This window comes from Numenius arquata, chromosome 1 (genome assembly GCF_964106895.1).
Source record: "Numenius arquata chromosome 1, bNumArq3.hap1.1, whole genome shotgun sequence".
Classification (NCBI taxonomy): domain Eukaryota; kingdom Metazoa; phylum Chordata; class Aves; order Charadriiformes; family Scolopacidae; genus Numenius; species Numenius arquata.
In genome coordinates this window covers 16,075,037-16,089,358 of record NC_133576.1, presented here as the reverse complement: position 1 = coordinate 16,089,358, position 14,322 = coordinate 16,075,037, and the positions used below count along the sequence as shown (strand labels likewise).

At 41.7% G+C, this 14,322-nt stretch overlaps 1 protein-coding gene across 1 annotated transcript in view; it reads right to left on the bottom strand.

The window, feature by feature from the left end:
- Window positions 1-110: 110 nt before the first annotated feature.
- Window positions 111-14,322, bottom strand: part of CFAP44 (cilia and flagella associated protein 44) — a 46,495-nt gene continuing 32,283 nt past the window's right edge. The window contains exons 25-34 of the mRNA XM_074152259.1: window positions 11,737-12,240; window positions 8,476-8,679; window positions 7,861-8,056; window positions 6,780-6,890; window positions 5,155-5,285; window positions 3,893-4,009; window positions 2,785-2,986; window positions 1,913-2,073; window positions 1,018-1,152; window positions 111-389 (exon numbers count right to left, since the gene is read on the bottom strand). Coding sequence (XP_074008360.1) covers window positions 111-389; window positions 1,018-1,152; window positions 1,913-2,073; window positions 2,785-2,986; window positions 3,893-4,009; window positions 5,155-5,285; window positions 6,780-6,890; window positions 7,861-8,056; window positions 8,476-8,679; window positions 11,737-12,240 — 2,040 coding nt within the window. The remainder of the gene's footprint in view (window positions 390-1,017; window positions 1,153-1,912; window positions 2,074-2,784; window positions 2,987-3,892; window positions 4,010-5,154; window positions 5,286-6,779; window positions 6,891-7,860; window positions 8,057-8,475; window positions 8,680-11,736; window positions 12,241-14,322) is intronic.

The following is a 14,322-nucleotide window of genomic DNA, read 5'->3' as shown; positions in this document are numbered from 1 at the left end:
TTTGATAGGGAAAACAAATACAACCCTTTACAACTAAAGCCCTGTATAGCCAAAGCAATTAATTTCACACTTCCAGATACAACTACTGCCACAGTTAACCATGTCCATTTTTAAGGGAGGCTTGGACTGTTAGCCACCGCTTTTGGCTTAAGAACAGGGAATGATTCAGTTGGTGTTTCAGAGTCCTGTGGCAATGAAGGTTGCAGAAAGAGGCACTCATTTTTTCTTCTAAGGAGAGCAAGTTCTTCTCTTAAGCAGCCATCTTTTCTGCTTAGAAGATGGATTTCTTCTTTTAGGAGGGCTGTGTCACGAGCCATGTGCTTGAGCCGTGACTCCAGCCTGGCCTTCTCTTTGATGGCAGTAGTTCGGGTGTCCTGAAATTCTGCTCCCTGTAAGGAGAGGAAAAAAATAGCTCCTGTAAAACATGGGAGAATGAACAGTGGAGATTTATTTCAAGCAGGAAAGTGAAGCTTTTTAAGAGGCAGGACAGCCTCACGACTTCTTCACTTCTCAGGCAGAACCACTTGGAAGTCAGAGTGAGGGACCAAGAACTTAGACTCAGACTGCTTTGGCAGGGGGGTTGGACTAGATGATCTCCAGAGGTCCTTTCCAACCCCGTGTGATTTTGTGACTGTCACAGGTGGCTGCCTTATTCCCTAATACAGGGCAAAGAAGATACTTCAATTCATTTGGCTGTTTCCATGTAACAAAGGAGTAATTTTGATTCGCTGCAAGGTGTTTTCTAATTACAATTAAGATGAGTTTGTTTCAATATTAGAAAGCAGCTAAGTAAGAAATTAGAAGCCAAGGTATGACCTACTTCAGGATCAGCTCATTCATCTTCCTTTCTACAAGGCCTGGAGCAGCCATTCAGCCTGTGCCGCTAGGCAATATTAGCCTGAACTGCTGACTGCAGAGCAGGATGCAAGACCAAAAAGCTGGTGAGGGCCAGATGATCCCTTATTCATGTCTGAACAGTCCCAAACCTGCATGTAGTACAGCAGCTAGAAGACTTACCAGATCATTCTTCAGCGAAGTCAGCTTAGTTTCAAGCTGCTGCTTTTCAAGGCAAAATTGGTTCAGCTGCTGCAGCTTGCTGGTGTTTTCCTTTGTCAGCTTCATTAGCTGCTGCCGCAGGTCTAAGATTCTTTCCTAGAAAGATATAAAAGGTTGAGCTGGGATGAGAGAGGACAAAAAGTGTCAAGTGGGGAAGAAGTGCTAGGCACAACATAAGTGTCACGCAAGAGAGGTAAACAACTGACCCTGCATACACCGCCTGATCCCACACTACCTTTAGTGCAATCTGGTGTCGTCTTTTTTTTTTTTCCTTTTTAATATTGAAAATGCCTGAGTAGGTAAATCAGTTAGGCAAAAGCGTGGGAGAGAGAAAGCCATTAGTGTTCCCGTATGTGCCCTTCTGTAAGGTCAGCATAAGAATGTTACCTGCTTGCATCACAGTAGCTGAACCGTAGGCCCCCCCAGATAGACATGAACTCTTCAGACTGCACAGATTAGCACCCCAGGCATGAGCCAGGGCTGCCCTCTACTCAACTAGTTTGTCACCAAAGGCAGTGGGAGGAGGCAGTAGGTACCAAATACCAGCTGAAAACCAAAGGAAAGCACTCCGGAAGAACTTCACATGGGGACTGAAGCAGAAGAAAGCATTTGAGGAAAGTAAAAAGATTATTAACTACCTCCATGAGAAAATAGGATGTGCATTAGCAACTGGAACAGAGGTAGGAATGGTGATGGGAAATAGAAGTTGGACATTAAGGTCCATTAATGACAAGTGAAAAGAAACAAATATGTAGTATGTTCACAGAAGATTTTAGTGTAGCTATTCAGCCCCAGGGAAATGAAGCCTTACAGATCATCGTAACATAGAAGTCTTCCCCCTTTTCCTGCTCCTTACCTCCCACTCTTTGAGCTCCAGGGAGTGCTCATATTCTTTCTGCATTATTTGCACTTTCAACTCTTCCATGTGTATGTTAACAGAGTGTGCTTGAACTGCTTCAAAATCAACCAGCCGGCCAAACTTCTTCATCATCAGATGATTGCACTTCTCTTCCAGTCCTAACAGAAGGGGCATGGCACAAATGGCAGCACTGCCTTTCATGGGTTAACGAGAATTCCTGCCTTACCCCCCAGCTTTTTCTCTGAGCTCTTTGGTATTTGCTCTGTAATAAATAATTCACACAAAACTACACAGATCTCATAACTGAGTGTAACTGTTGTTTGTATTTGTCCATGACCCTGTCCGTGTGGTCACTAAGCCACACTCTAAGCCAGGCCTAGTAAGCTACTCCCACACCAAAGGCTACATCAGGCCTGCGCAGGTTTGGTGGTGGCTAGACTCATCTTGGGAAAGTAAACATTTCAAATAGGGCTTGTTTCATTCTTCTTATGTTACACAGAGGATGAAGTTGCCAAAAAAGCTTATGTAGCTTTGGGGAAAGTACTTTTTTCCTAGCAGTTCTGCTTTATAGCCAGAAATAGCAATTGTGTGTCCTGACTTACAGTGTCTCATCTCAGTCAACTCTCCTTAATACTAAGTTCCCAAATTATTTCACACAGCCTAATTAATGATTCTGCTGTGCTGGAGAACTACCAGTACTTCATCAAAACAGTCCACTTGATCTGTTCTTTCTGTTTTATTTTCTGCAGTAACCAGCTGTTACACTCACACAGATGTTAAGACAGACATCTGGAGAGTTACCCATCACCAGAGAAGGGGACAGAATGAGCATTAGTATGCTGTGTTGTTTAGAGTCTCTTGTTACTTACGTCGAATCTCTGTCTCCATCTCCTTTTTGTCCTGCACAAGCTGCTTATGTTGCTCCTGGGCCACCTTATAGATCTCTCTTTGCATTATCTTTTCATTACGTAGGTCCACAATTCTCCTCTGCAGATACTCTAAGGTCTGGTTGGTAAATACCAAAGCCTGGGAGAAGTCACTGGGCATCTCCCCATTAACCAAGTACTCCACCTATGAGAAACAGTAAAGCAAGGCTGGCTTTACTTATTAAGTGTGCTGGTGATTTCTCTGGATAACAGATGTGTGAGCATTAGAGAACTAATGAGTGAAGTAATGTAAGTGTTTTAGGCCACGGAATCACAACCACTCAGCAAAGCTTAAAGACTACTTATAGCTGTGATGACTGCCTACATATGAAGCTGTCTACCCTTGGACCTGGGACAAAGGGGGAGTAAGGGACTCCCTGTCAACTGTACTTTTGAATGATCTGGGAGCTGCAGGATTGCATAGTCAGGTCTTAGACTCTTCTGCCTTTCTTACCAACCTTTTAATGAAGGGAGATAGAACAAACTGGGAGAGCTGAGCTTGTCTCAGAGGTATATAAGGCAGAACAGGCAAAAGCCTATCTTCTCTCTCTGATTCAGCCCAGAGGAAATAACAGTATTGTCTTGAATTTTCCTTTTCATCTTCTACTTATCATCCCTGTGCTAACAGCTGTGTAGATGAACGCACTGCATTCAATCCAGCATTATTGAATCAGGCGAAACTCCCATTAGTTTCAATAGTTTGAGGGCTTTTTTGGTTCAGTTTTTGGGCTGTTTTTTTTTTTTTTTTTTTTCCAGGAGAATATCAGTAGGTATGGGCCTGAAGGAAAATCCCATGCCAAACATATAAAACACTTGATTATGCACATTTCAGAATGGGCTGACCTGCCTGTCCTTAAGTCTTTTCTGTCAGTATAGGAGAAGGAAAAAAAAAAAATCTAGAGGAAATAACAGCATGAAGTTCAATTAATGGCACTTCACTCCCAGGAGACTATGGTGGATCATGAACTAAGGGCCCCAAAGAACAGTAACACCATTATTTAGCTGCACGTAAGCCATTCTGCACCTGCAGATGTACAACATCTTGAATTACCTGATGGAGTTTCAAAGGCACAACTACATATAGGTCATTCAGTCTCTGCTGCTTTTCCCACTGAAAGGTCTCCAGTTCCTTCTCTGTGGTGTTCAGACTGATTTCCACTACTTTTGCCTGCAGAAAGACAAATTGTGGACAAACAAAAATCCAGCACTACTCAAATACATAAGGCAGCAAGGTTCTATGTTAGAGTTCCTGATCCAAAGGGAAAGAAGTATAGAAAACATTATGCTTTTTTTTTAAACATACTATGATAGATGAGTTTCACAGGCAAATACGAGGATCATCTACATATTTAAGCAAGATTCTACCCTGAATACCTCTGCACACATGTACACTTATAAATGTCTCCTTCGAAGACAAGCCCTGTATCCAGAGACAGTTGCTTTGTTTAGCGTCTAAAACACTTCTAGATCTACCAAGCTTGCAAGATACTTTTTATTGTGTTTTGCCTGGAAATGCTTATTGATTCTTCATGAGAAAGAAACAATTCAGACTCAAATGTCAGACCCCAGGGTGAATATGTGGCAGCTGGCACTTAGGAAAGCTTTTAAAAACTAAACAAAAAATGCTGTAAGTTATGCATATTTGATGGAACATTTCTGAGACACAATAAAAGCAAGACTTGTGTAATGTTATTTTGGCAGAACCCTCTCTCTATCCTGGATAACCCTTCAAATTAAGATATTTTTGAAGTAATATAAATCAAATGTCTTGATGAATGCAGGAGCTCAAAAAAATCTAAAAGGAAAACTTGCACCAAGAGAGTTTTTTCAGTGATTACTATGACAAAGAGCAAAATAAAATAACAAAAAGCAAAAGAAATAGATGGAAGAATAACATTTTTATGCATTTATTTTAACCTGCATTTGTGTTAGGATAAGTATTCTTTAATCTCTGCATCCCCAAATTCATGCACAGAGGATAGGCCAGGCTACACCAGGTGTTTCATCTGAAGCAGAGAATCCCATTTCTGCTGCTGCAGGATGGTCAGACAGTTGGAAAGGAATTGGACCCCAAACCTGGATCCAGCCTCATAGCAGCTAAGGTTGGACCACCTTGTTTACCCTTTTCAGGAGGACAGGTGACCCATGTTGAGCTGCCTCCTGTCTCTGTGCTACCACAGATATCTCTACCCAAACTGAGGCCTCTCAAAGGCTTAGGAATTTGTTTTTAAATCTTAGTCAAAATCACTAGCACAACACTTTCACTGTAATGGAGCCAGACAATACTGGCTGAGAAGAAAAACACTTCAATACCTTTTTGACCAAGGCATTATATTTCTTTTTGAGGTCAGCAGCAACTTTCTTCTCCTCTGTTAAAGCTTTCTCAATGTCTAACCGCTTCTGCCGGAGCTGGATGGTGTTTTGGAACAGCGCCTCGCTGCAGTCTGAGAAGGAAAGAGTCAAAATATAGCTTAGTTTTATTATGACTGTACTATAGTTGCAGGCTTGAGCTAGTAGCTTCTCCTACTGTGCACACTGCCCAGAGCTTCCCCATAATAAGTCCATTTTCTTGGTTCCCTACAGCTTTCTCAAACATAAACCACATGGGCCACGTTCCTCCATGAGGGGGTGAATGTCCTGGATGCATCATTTTCTTTACATTCAGTCAAGACAATTTGCTTCCAGAAATAAGACTAAATGCATCAAAGTGAAGTACTCAAAAGTTAGCTTTTGTAACTAATGCAGTCCCAGTAATTAATACATGTTACAGTATAATCTTCAATTATGTGAACTTGTAGTTGTTGTTTATCCATAGCACCCTTCACTATAAATGATGAATTTGCTGTAGGGGTCATTTATAGCTCTATTTTTAAACAATGGTGTGGCTCATAGGATCTGTTTCATTTGTTTCACGGTAAGGAAGATTAGTGAATTTTTATCATCTAGTGCAGTGATTTCAGTCATACTAATCAAGTGCATAATTATGCCCAAATCAGCAGGCATAATAAAAAAGAGTCCAATAAAGGCAAAGCAAATGACACATAAAGAGACAAATATGAAGAGGGTAATACAACATGTAATTTCCCTATGAAATTAGTAATTTGGACTTTTTTAATAAAAAGTAAAAATCTTCATTTCTTTCCATTTCATTGAAAAAGGAGATGAATGAGGAGCTAATCAAAAATTCAATTTATGGAAATGATGTTAAAATCCAATTTAAAAAAATATAAGGTACTTTGTTGGTAAGTTCTAACTAAAAATAAAGCAGCGTTGTTACACAGTTATTGACATATCACTCAAAGTTGTGGTTTTTTTGAAACACACACCCCCCCCCCAAACTAGTTGAAAATCACACAAAAGAAAAGGGGGGTGGGTTGCTTGCTTTTGTTGAATGAATGAATGAAGAGGATTTTGCAAAGTAAAGCATTAACTTCACAGCTACCCTTAAGAGAGCAGCTCAGCAACAGGCAATTGCTGCATCAATCCACGAGGTGGTAACAAAGAGCTTAATTTAACAGCACGGAAGGGTCCCAGCAGAACTTCCCTGAACAGGGATGCAGCTAGGCCGGGCAGCAGGTTTCCAGAGAGCAGCTACAGCCCCGCTCCAGCTCCACTCCCGAGAGGAGCCTTTTCTTTCCAGAAAACAGCTGTGAAATAGTGAATGGTTCTTTATGCAAAATAATTAATTCTTAGTGCTTAGCAAAGTTTTATTTTTCCAAACTTTTTAATTAGGGTACCCTGTACTACCAGTGGTTTCATTATTTTCACTGAGATTTCCTGGGGAGAAATGCTGCACTCAGGAGGGGTACACACATCTGGCCCTTAATGGCATTAATATGAAATGAATAATGAAAAATTCTGTGTTTTCTTTTCAAGCACACAATATTGCTCCTAAAGCTAAATAAGTAGTCAACCCAAGGAAAGGAAGGCTTAGGTACTGTTTGGGCAAACAGTGTCATCAAAGACTTCATCTTCAGATCCAGAATTTTCTTCATCGATCCCCAAGCTGGACTCTTCATCGTTCTCCTCTTCATTCTCATCTTCTTCACCTGGAAGAAAGGACAGTACTGCTGGCTTGCAGAACACTCCCAGACCCACTAGCTCCGTATTATGCCAGTGTGTTGGTGAACACAATCCCAATAATCCATGAAAGATCATCCTGGTAATATGTGAATCCAGGCACCTTCTGCCCATTGTATTGATCTGATAATTTCACAGAAAAAAAAAAAAAAAAGAAAAAAAAACAGAGAGAGAGAGAGATCATCTAGTAGTGCCAAAAATAACACTGGCACATTTTGGGGGCTTCCCACTCTTTATATGTGCTAGGAATTTAAACTTTGTGGGTTTACCATTCTACTACAGAGATTAATCAACCAAGCAAAATACGGATGCACAAAGCTGTCACAAAAGCATCACTGTTGTCTGCGCTTTTGCTAATCATGTCCCACTTGAAATCAAAAGCCAAGTCAGAGAGAGAGCACAAGCATTTCATCTCAGTAAGGCTGCCTAGCCCTAACAGTTTAAAACCAAGTCACTAAGATAAATTAAATCCTTTCATAATATATTTAGACTAATAGATAACTACAGATTAGGTCTATGATCTCTCATTAGTCAATGGACAGATTAAAGGAGAATGTCATGAATGTGGCAGAGTAATTAATCACTTATCTACATCTCCCATTGGTACAGCATAGGAAGCATCTATTTAAAGCTTTGCCTCTTCTTTATACCAATTATCAGTCCTCAGTATTGACTTACAAGAAGTAAATTGCAGGATCTGTCATCAGACCAAATGTAGTCATGTTAGAGACTGAATTACATCATTGTTATCATTCAAGATGGCTGCCACAGAACATGGGTTGGTATATAAACAAATCTGGGTAGCTCTGATCTATGTTTTTTTGAACCGAGTTCAGTGTTGCATGTACCCAGGGCTCCAGCTAAATTGAGAGACATTTAGTTGTCCGCACGGAAGTATGTGAAACAAATCCATAAGGCGAAAAGAACAGTATCTCCAACCTGCTTCTCTTTCAACTTCTTTTTTTTCCGTGCACTCAATTTTCTTCTTCAGAACCTTGGTCAGAAAATGGGCAAACTCATTGCCTTCTCCAAGGGATGCTTGAAAGTTGGCATAAAGAGCTTTCTCACATTCCTGAAGCTTTACAATCTCACACTTTCTGTCCTCCATCTGTGCAAGGTAGCTGTTCAATTTTGACTAAATGAACAAAAAACCTACTTCAGTTAACAGGTACAACCCATGTGTGCATATACAGGATGTATCTGTGAAGATCTAGAAATGCAAAACTTGTCTTTCTCTCTTTAAATCCATGCTTCAATCAAGCAAAACCTAGAAGTATGTTTGTAAATTTAAGTATATTATTTGCCACTTATTCTACACCTTGAAGTACCTATTAAAATACAACTCTTAGGATTATGAAAAGATTAACTTATGGAAGTTAAAAGCAACCATCCTAGGTTGATCATCAAGAGTTTCTTATTTTTCAAAATTTAGCATTAGACATTGGATCAGTGCTAAAATGATGCAAAAAGATGCCACCATTTAGTTTATGACTTGCTTTTGTTTCAAGCCATGCATTAGCGGTACTGTTAAATCCAGGCACATGGCCTGCTTACTTGCATGTCCTCCTGCTCACTGATGAGGTTGTTAATATGCTCCTGGAGAAGGTTCTCATGTTTCTCAAGGTTCTTCAGGATAAGCAGCTCTTCATACCACGTGATGTAGCGCAGGTCAGCACTTTTCATCTGCACATCCAGCTTCAGTTTCTTGTGCCGCAGAAAGCGAAGTTCAGCATCAAAGTTGATCACCAGTGCATTGATCTGGAGCATACCAGAGAGTCAAATGAGGAACAGGGAAAGTATTAGGAGTGGAGCTAAACATGTAAAGCTAGAGAAAGGAGCAGAAGGGAAAAGCTCTCTCTGCCAAATCAACAACTCGCCCATGCTATTTACTATGGATTACTGAAGTGCTTAGAAAGACAAAGTAAAATCCCAAATGTGTCTTCGTTCTCAGCACAATAGTAAAAGAATCACCAGGGCTTCACAGGAGTGTTTCACTGCATCCTAGTCCATCCCAGAAGTATTTTACTCTTAGAGGATCATAGAATAGTTAGAGTTGGAAGGGACCTTAAAGGTCATCTAGTCCAACCCCCCTGCAATGAGCAGGGACATCTTCAACTAGATCAGGTTGTTCAGAGCCCCTGAATGTTTCCAGCAATAGGGTATCTACCGCCTCTCTGGGCAACCTGTTCCAGTGCCTTACCACCCTCATAGTGAAAAATTTCTTCCTTACCTTATATCTAGTCTAAATCTCCTGTCTCTTAGTTTAAAGCCATTACCCCTTGTCCTATTGCAACAGGCCCTGCTAAAAAGTCTGTCCCCGTCTTTCTTATAAGCATCCTGTAAGTACTGAAAGGCAACTATAACGTCTCCCCGGAGCCTTCTCTTCTCCAGGCTGAACAACCCCAACCCTCTCAGCCTGTCTTCATGGGAGAGGTGCTCCAGCCCTCTGGTCATCTTCACAGCCCTCCTCTGGACCCACTCCAACATGTCCACGTCCTTCTTATGTTGGTGGCCCCAGAGCTGGATTCAGTACTCCAGGCGGGGTCACACAACAATGGAGTAGAGAGGCACAATTGCCTTCCTTAACCTGCTAGCCACACTTCTTTTGATACAGCCCAGGATACAGTTGGCCTTCTGGGCTGTAAGCAAACAATGCCAGCTCATGTCCAGCTTTTCATCCACCAGTACCCCCAAGTCCTTGTCGGCAGAGCTGCTCTCAATCCCTTCATGCCCCAGCCGATACTGACACTGAGGGTTGCCCCAACCCAGATGCAGGACCCTATACTTGGCCTTATTGAACCTCATGAGGTGCAACAAGCTTCTTGAGCTTGTCCAGGACCTTCTGGGTGACATCCCGTCCCTCAGGCATGTCAATTACACCACTCAGCTTGGTGTCATCTGCAAACTTGCTGAGGGTGCGCTCGATCCCACTGTCTTTATCATTAATGAAGAAATGAAACAGTACAGGTCCCAGTATGGACCCCTGAGGTACACCACTTGTTACCGATCTCCACCTGGACATTGAGCCATTGATCACTACCCTCTGGATGCAACCATCCAACCAATTCTTCATACACCAAACAGTCCACCTATCAAATCCATCTCTCTTCAATTTAGAGAGAAGGATGTTGTGGGAGACCATGTCAAAGCCCTTACAGAAGTCCAGCCAGATAACTTCCGTAGCCCTTCCCCTGTCCACTGATGTAGTTACTCCATCATAGAAGGCTGCTAGGTTGGTCAGACAGGACTTGCCCTTGGTGAAGCCCTGCCGATTGTCTCAAATCACCTCTCTGTTCTCCATGTGCCTTAGCATAGCTTCTAGGAGGATCTGTTCCATGGTCTTTCCAGGCACAGAGTTGAGGCTGGAAGGTCAGCAGTTCCCAGGGTCCTCCTTACTACCCTTTTTTAAAATGGGTGCAATGTTTCCCTTTTTCCAGTCACTGGGAACTTCAGCTGATTGGCATGACTTTCAAATATCATGGAAAGTGGCTTGGCAACTACATCAGCTAATTCCTTCAGGACTCTGGGATGCATCTCATCAGATCCCATTGACTTCTGTATTTTAAGGTTCTTCAGGTGATCACAAACCTGGTCTTCTCTTACAGTGGGAGTGACTTTATTCCCAAAGTCCCTGTCTTGTGGTCCATCCACTCAGGAGGTGTGGGAAGAGAGGTTGCCAGTGAAAACTGAGGCAACAACATTCTCTTCAGTGAATGTTTTACAGTAGCCTGAAGTAGTTCATGGAACAATACCAGATGTAGCAATAAATACGTCTTCTTCCTTGACAGACTTCTTTCAGAATACCTGCTGGCTGTCCCCTTAGACATTTACAGTTAAATCAGTATTAGCAGCTGCCAACATTAACTTATATGGTCACAGCAGCATTTGGATGTTCCTCAAAATCTTCCCACACATGAACACAAAGCTGTCTATATTGAAGTAGACCAAAGAGTCAATGGCCAATAGCAGGACTTAGAGAAAAGACAGTAAGAAATAGAGCAAACAACTGAACATCTCTGGCAGGCTCCTCTCTGTACCCTCCTAAACTCTGACTTAGGGATATCCTGAGCTTGAAGCAGTATATTTGTATTCAACAGCTTTGAGGGGATTTTTCTTCCAGACTTTATCATACCGTAGCTTCCCCCACATCCTAACGCTGAGTTCCAAAGCTTAGTTATTGTTGGATAGGAAAACTATTTCCATCTGCATATTTCAAGCTTTCTACATGACCATGTCATTTGATATCTATCCTTCTTTTAAGAGATGATTCCCACTCTCCTTTTCTTTGCTAGTCATAATTTTATCACCTCTGCTACAACTCTTTCAGCTGCCCCTTTTCCAGGTCAAAGACACTTTATACATTTAGATGTGCCCTTTAAAGAAGCTTTTGCGTGACTAAGCATTTTGGTTACTCTCTTTTGTACCTTTTCTAACTCTATAAATCACTTTTTGAGACCAAAGGGTCAGGACTACAGTCATTTAAGAGCTGAGAACACCATGAAACTACAAAGTTGTGGTGATACTCCTTTTTTCCCCTCTTCTAACATTTTACTTGCATTTTTTGGCCACTAAGCTCATAGTTTCACAGAACAATCAATAAGAAATCTAAGATTTGTTTTTCAAGCAATAATAGTTAGTACACAGTCACAGTTAGGGATTAATACTGGTTTACACTGTAAACTTGCACCAGGTAGCATTTTCCTGAACTTCAGGAAGGCAAGAGTAACTGCAATCCTGAGACGGAAGAGGATTTGGTTTTATTTCTGATGCAGTTGGGATTGTTCAATCTCACAAAAATAACTTTTGATTTCCTACCTTTTTAACCAAGGTTTCCTGCAAGTATAGATTTTTTATCTTCTCCCTCTTTAAAATTTCCAGTTCCATTTCTGTTGGTTCTGCCTTCTCAGTCCCCAAAACCTTTCGCTGCTCTGTGACCACAGATGATGCTATTTCCATTGCTTGTGTACCTGCAACCTGTGCCATGGGGTCAATCTCCTTAATGGAAGGAGCTCGAAGAAACCCATGCCTAAGTACATCAGAAGAGGGAGACCCTTCCAGTTTTTCCTGGAGCTTTGCCTTGGCCTCCTGCTCCTCTTTGAACTTCAGGAGGATGTCACTGTCATATTCAAATTTTTTTTCAGGAACCTCATCTGGGTGTAACTGAGGAATCAGGGGAAGAGGGAGACGTTCTGATAAATCCAAGGCTGCCTGTATGGATTTCAATTCTTGCACTAAACACTTGATTTCATCAATAATAGAAACCTTGAGATCCCGCAAAGACATGATCTCTTTGTTCATATTAACTTTCTTCTTATGGGTCTGCAAAGGAAAAACAATGTCAGTAGTATTCCCCAGGAACACTTATATAGTATGTTGCCTTCCCCAACACAAGTAACGGTTAACAGGTTTGTCATACTGACTTTCCTTCTTTCCATACTAGTTTTCTTTTCTGTACCAACTCCACACATGAGCATTTTTAAACAGCTGTCCTTCTCTCTGTGGTTTTAAAATCTTTGAAACCACCTATCTTCCTCTCCTTCACAGAAAATCATAAAGGTATAAGATGGGAAATGAGATTTCCCCATTCTCTCAGTTTCTGACTTTGATTGTGAGTTTCTTGACTTGAGATGTTGAAGCAGTGCAGAAAGCAGACAGAAGCTGTGAAAATAAGCTGTGGGTTTTAGATAATTAGTTATTTGAGCTGTCTCTCATTAAATACAGAGAGTATCTCAGTTTTGATACATGGCCTTCTTTTCAGGCATATAGTACAAATAACACACTAACAAAAAGAAAACTAGATTTCTTTTAGTATTTTGTAAAGCAAGCTTCCATTCCCAAGACAAAAGAAACAGACCTGAGAGAACGTTTACTGTACACACTGCCAAATGCACAGCTGTACAGAAATCTAGACCTCTTTGACATAGTCGTTGAAACAACGCCGTTATCTCACATAACCTCAAAGATACTGAAGCAGTTGTCCATAAACATAGGTTCTGGAAGGCAGATAAGATTCTTGTCTTTTATACATGATGTTGAAGCTGAAATCACAGCTACTGCAGGTGGTTAGAAGTGGAACAAAGTTCTGAATTTTTGAAGCATAGTAGATAGCAATATTAAAAGTAAGAAAGTAACAAGCTTTTGGATTTCATACAAGCCACTAGATTTTCAAAAGAAATTCTCTTCAGGCCTTCCAGCTATCCAGAGTCCCAAAGTCAATTCAGAAAACTTAGACTATTCAGCTGTTGCCATTCTCCAACTCAAGATGAAGATCCACTGATCTGAAAAGTGACACATATCAGGTGTCAGAGATGGGAATTAAACAGCCAAGTAGAGCAAAACCTATTTGTAACAACTTGTTTGCATCTCGCTTGGCCTGTAGGCAGACCTCAGTAATAATTCTATATTCAGAATTCAGTAATGATAATTCTGTTCAACATCATTATCTGGATGATGGGACAAAGTGTATCCTCAGCAAGTCTGCTGATAATGTCAAACTGGGAGGAGAGGCTGATACACCAGAGGGTTGCGCTGCCATCCAGAGGGGCAGGCTGGAGAGATGGGCTGACAGCAACTTCATGAAGTTCAACAAGTGCAAGTGCACTTGTTGCAAAGTCCTGCATCTGGGGAGGAACAACTCCATGCACCAGTACATGCTGGGGGCTACCCAGCTGGAGAGAAATTTTGCAGAAAAGAACCTGGGGGTCTTGGTGGACACCAAGTGGACCATGAACCAGCAATGTGCCCTTGTGGCAAAGATGGCTAACATTATCCTGGTCTGCATTAGAGAGTGTTGCCATAGATCAAGAGTTAGTGATCCCTCCTCAGCAGTGGTGAGGTTACATTTGGAGTGCTGTGTCCAGTTCTGGGCTCCCCAGTACAAGAGAGAGATGGTGCTACTGGAGACAGTCCAGTGAGGGGCCACTAAGACAATTAGGGGACTGGAGCATCTCTCCTATAAGGAAAGGCTGAGAGCTGGGACTGTTCAGCCTGGAGAAGAGAAGGCTCAGGCAGGGATCTCAACAATGTTCATAAATACATGAAGGGAGAATGCAGAGAGGGTAGAGCCAGGCTCTTTTCCGTGGTGCCCAGTGACTGGCAAGAGGAAATGGGCACAAACCGAAACATGGGAGGTTCCCTCTGAACATCAGGAAACGCTTTTTTACTGTGAGGGTGAGGGTGACTGGGCACTGGCACAGGTTGTCCATTGAGGTTGTGGGGCCTCCATCCTTGGAGATATTAAAAAGGCACCTGGACATGGTCCTGGGCAACCTGGTCTTGACGGCCCTCCTCCTTCTGACACATCAGAAGTGTCTTCCAACTTCAGTCATTCTGTGATAAGGAGACACTGTATAAATTTACTCTTTTCACATGAAATAATAATAAAATGTGACCTAATATTAA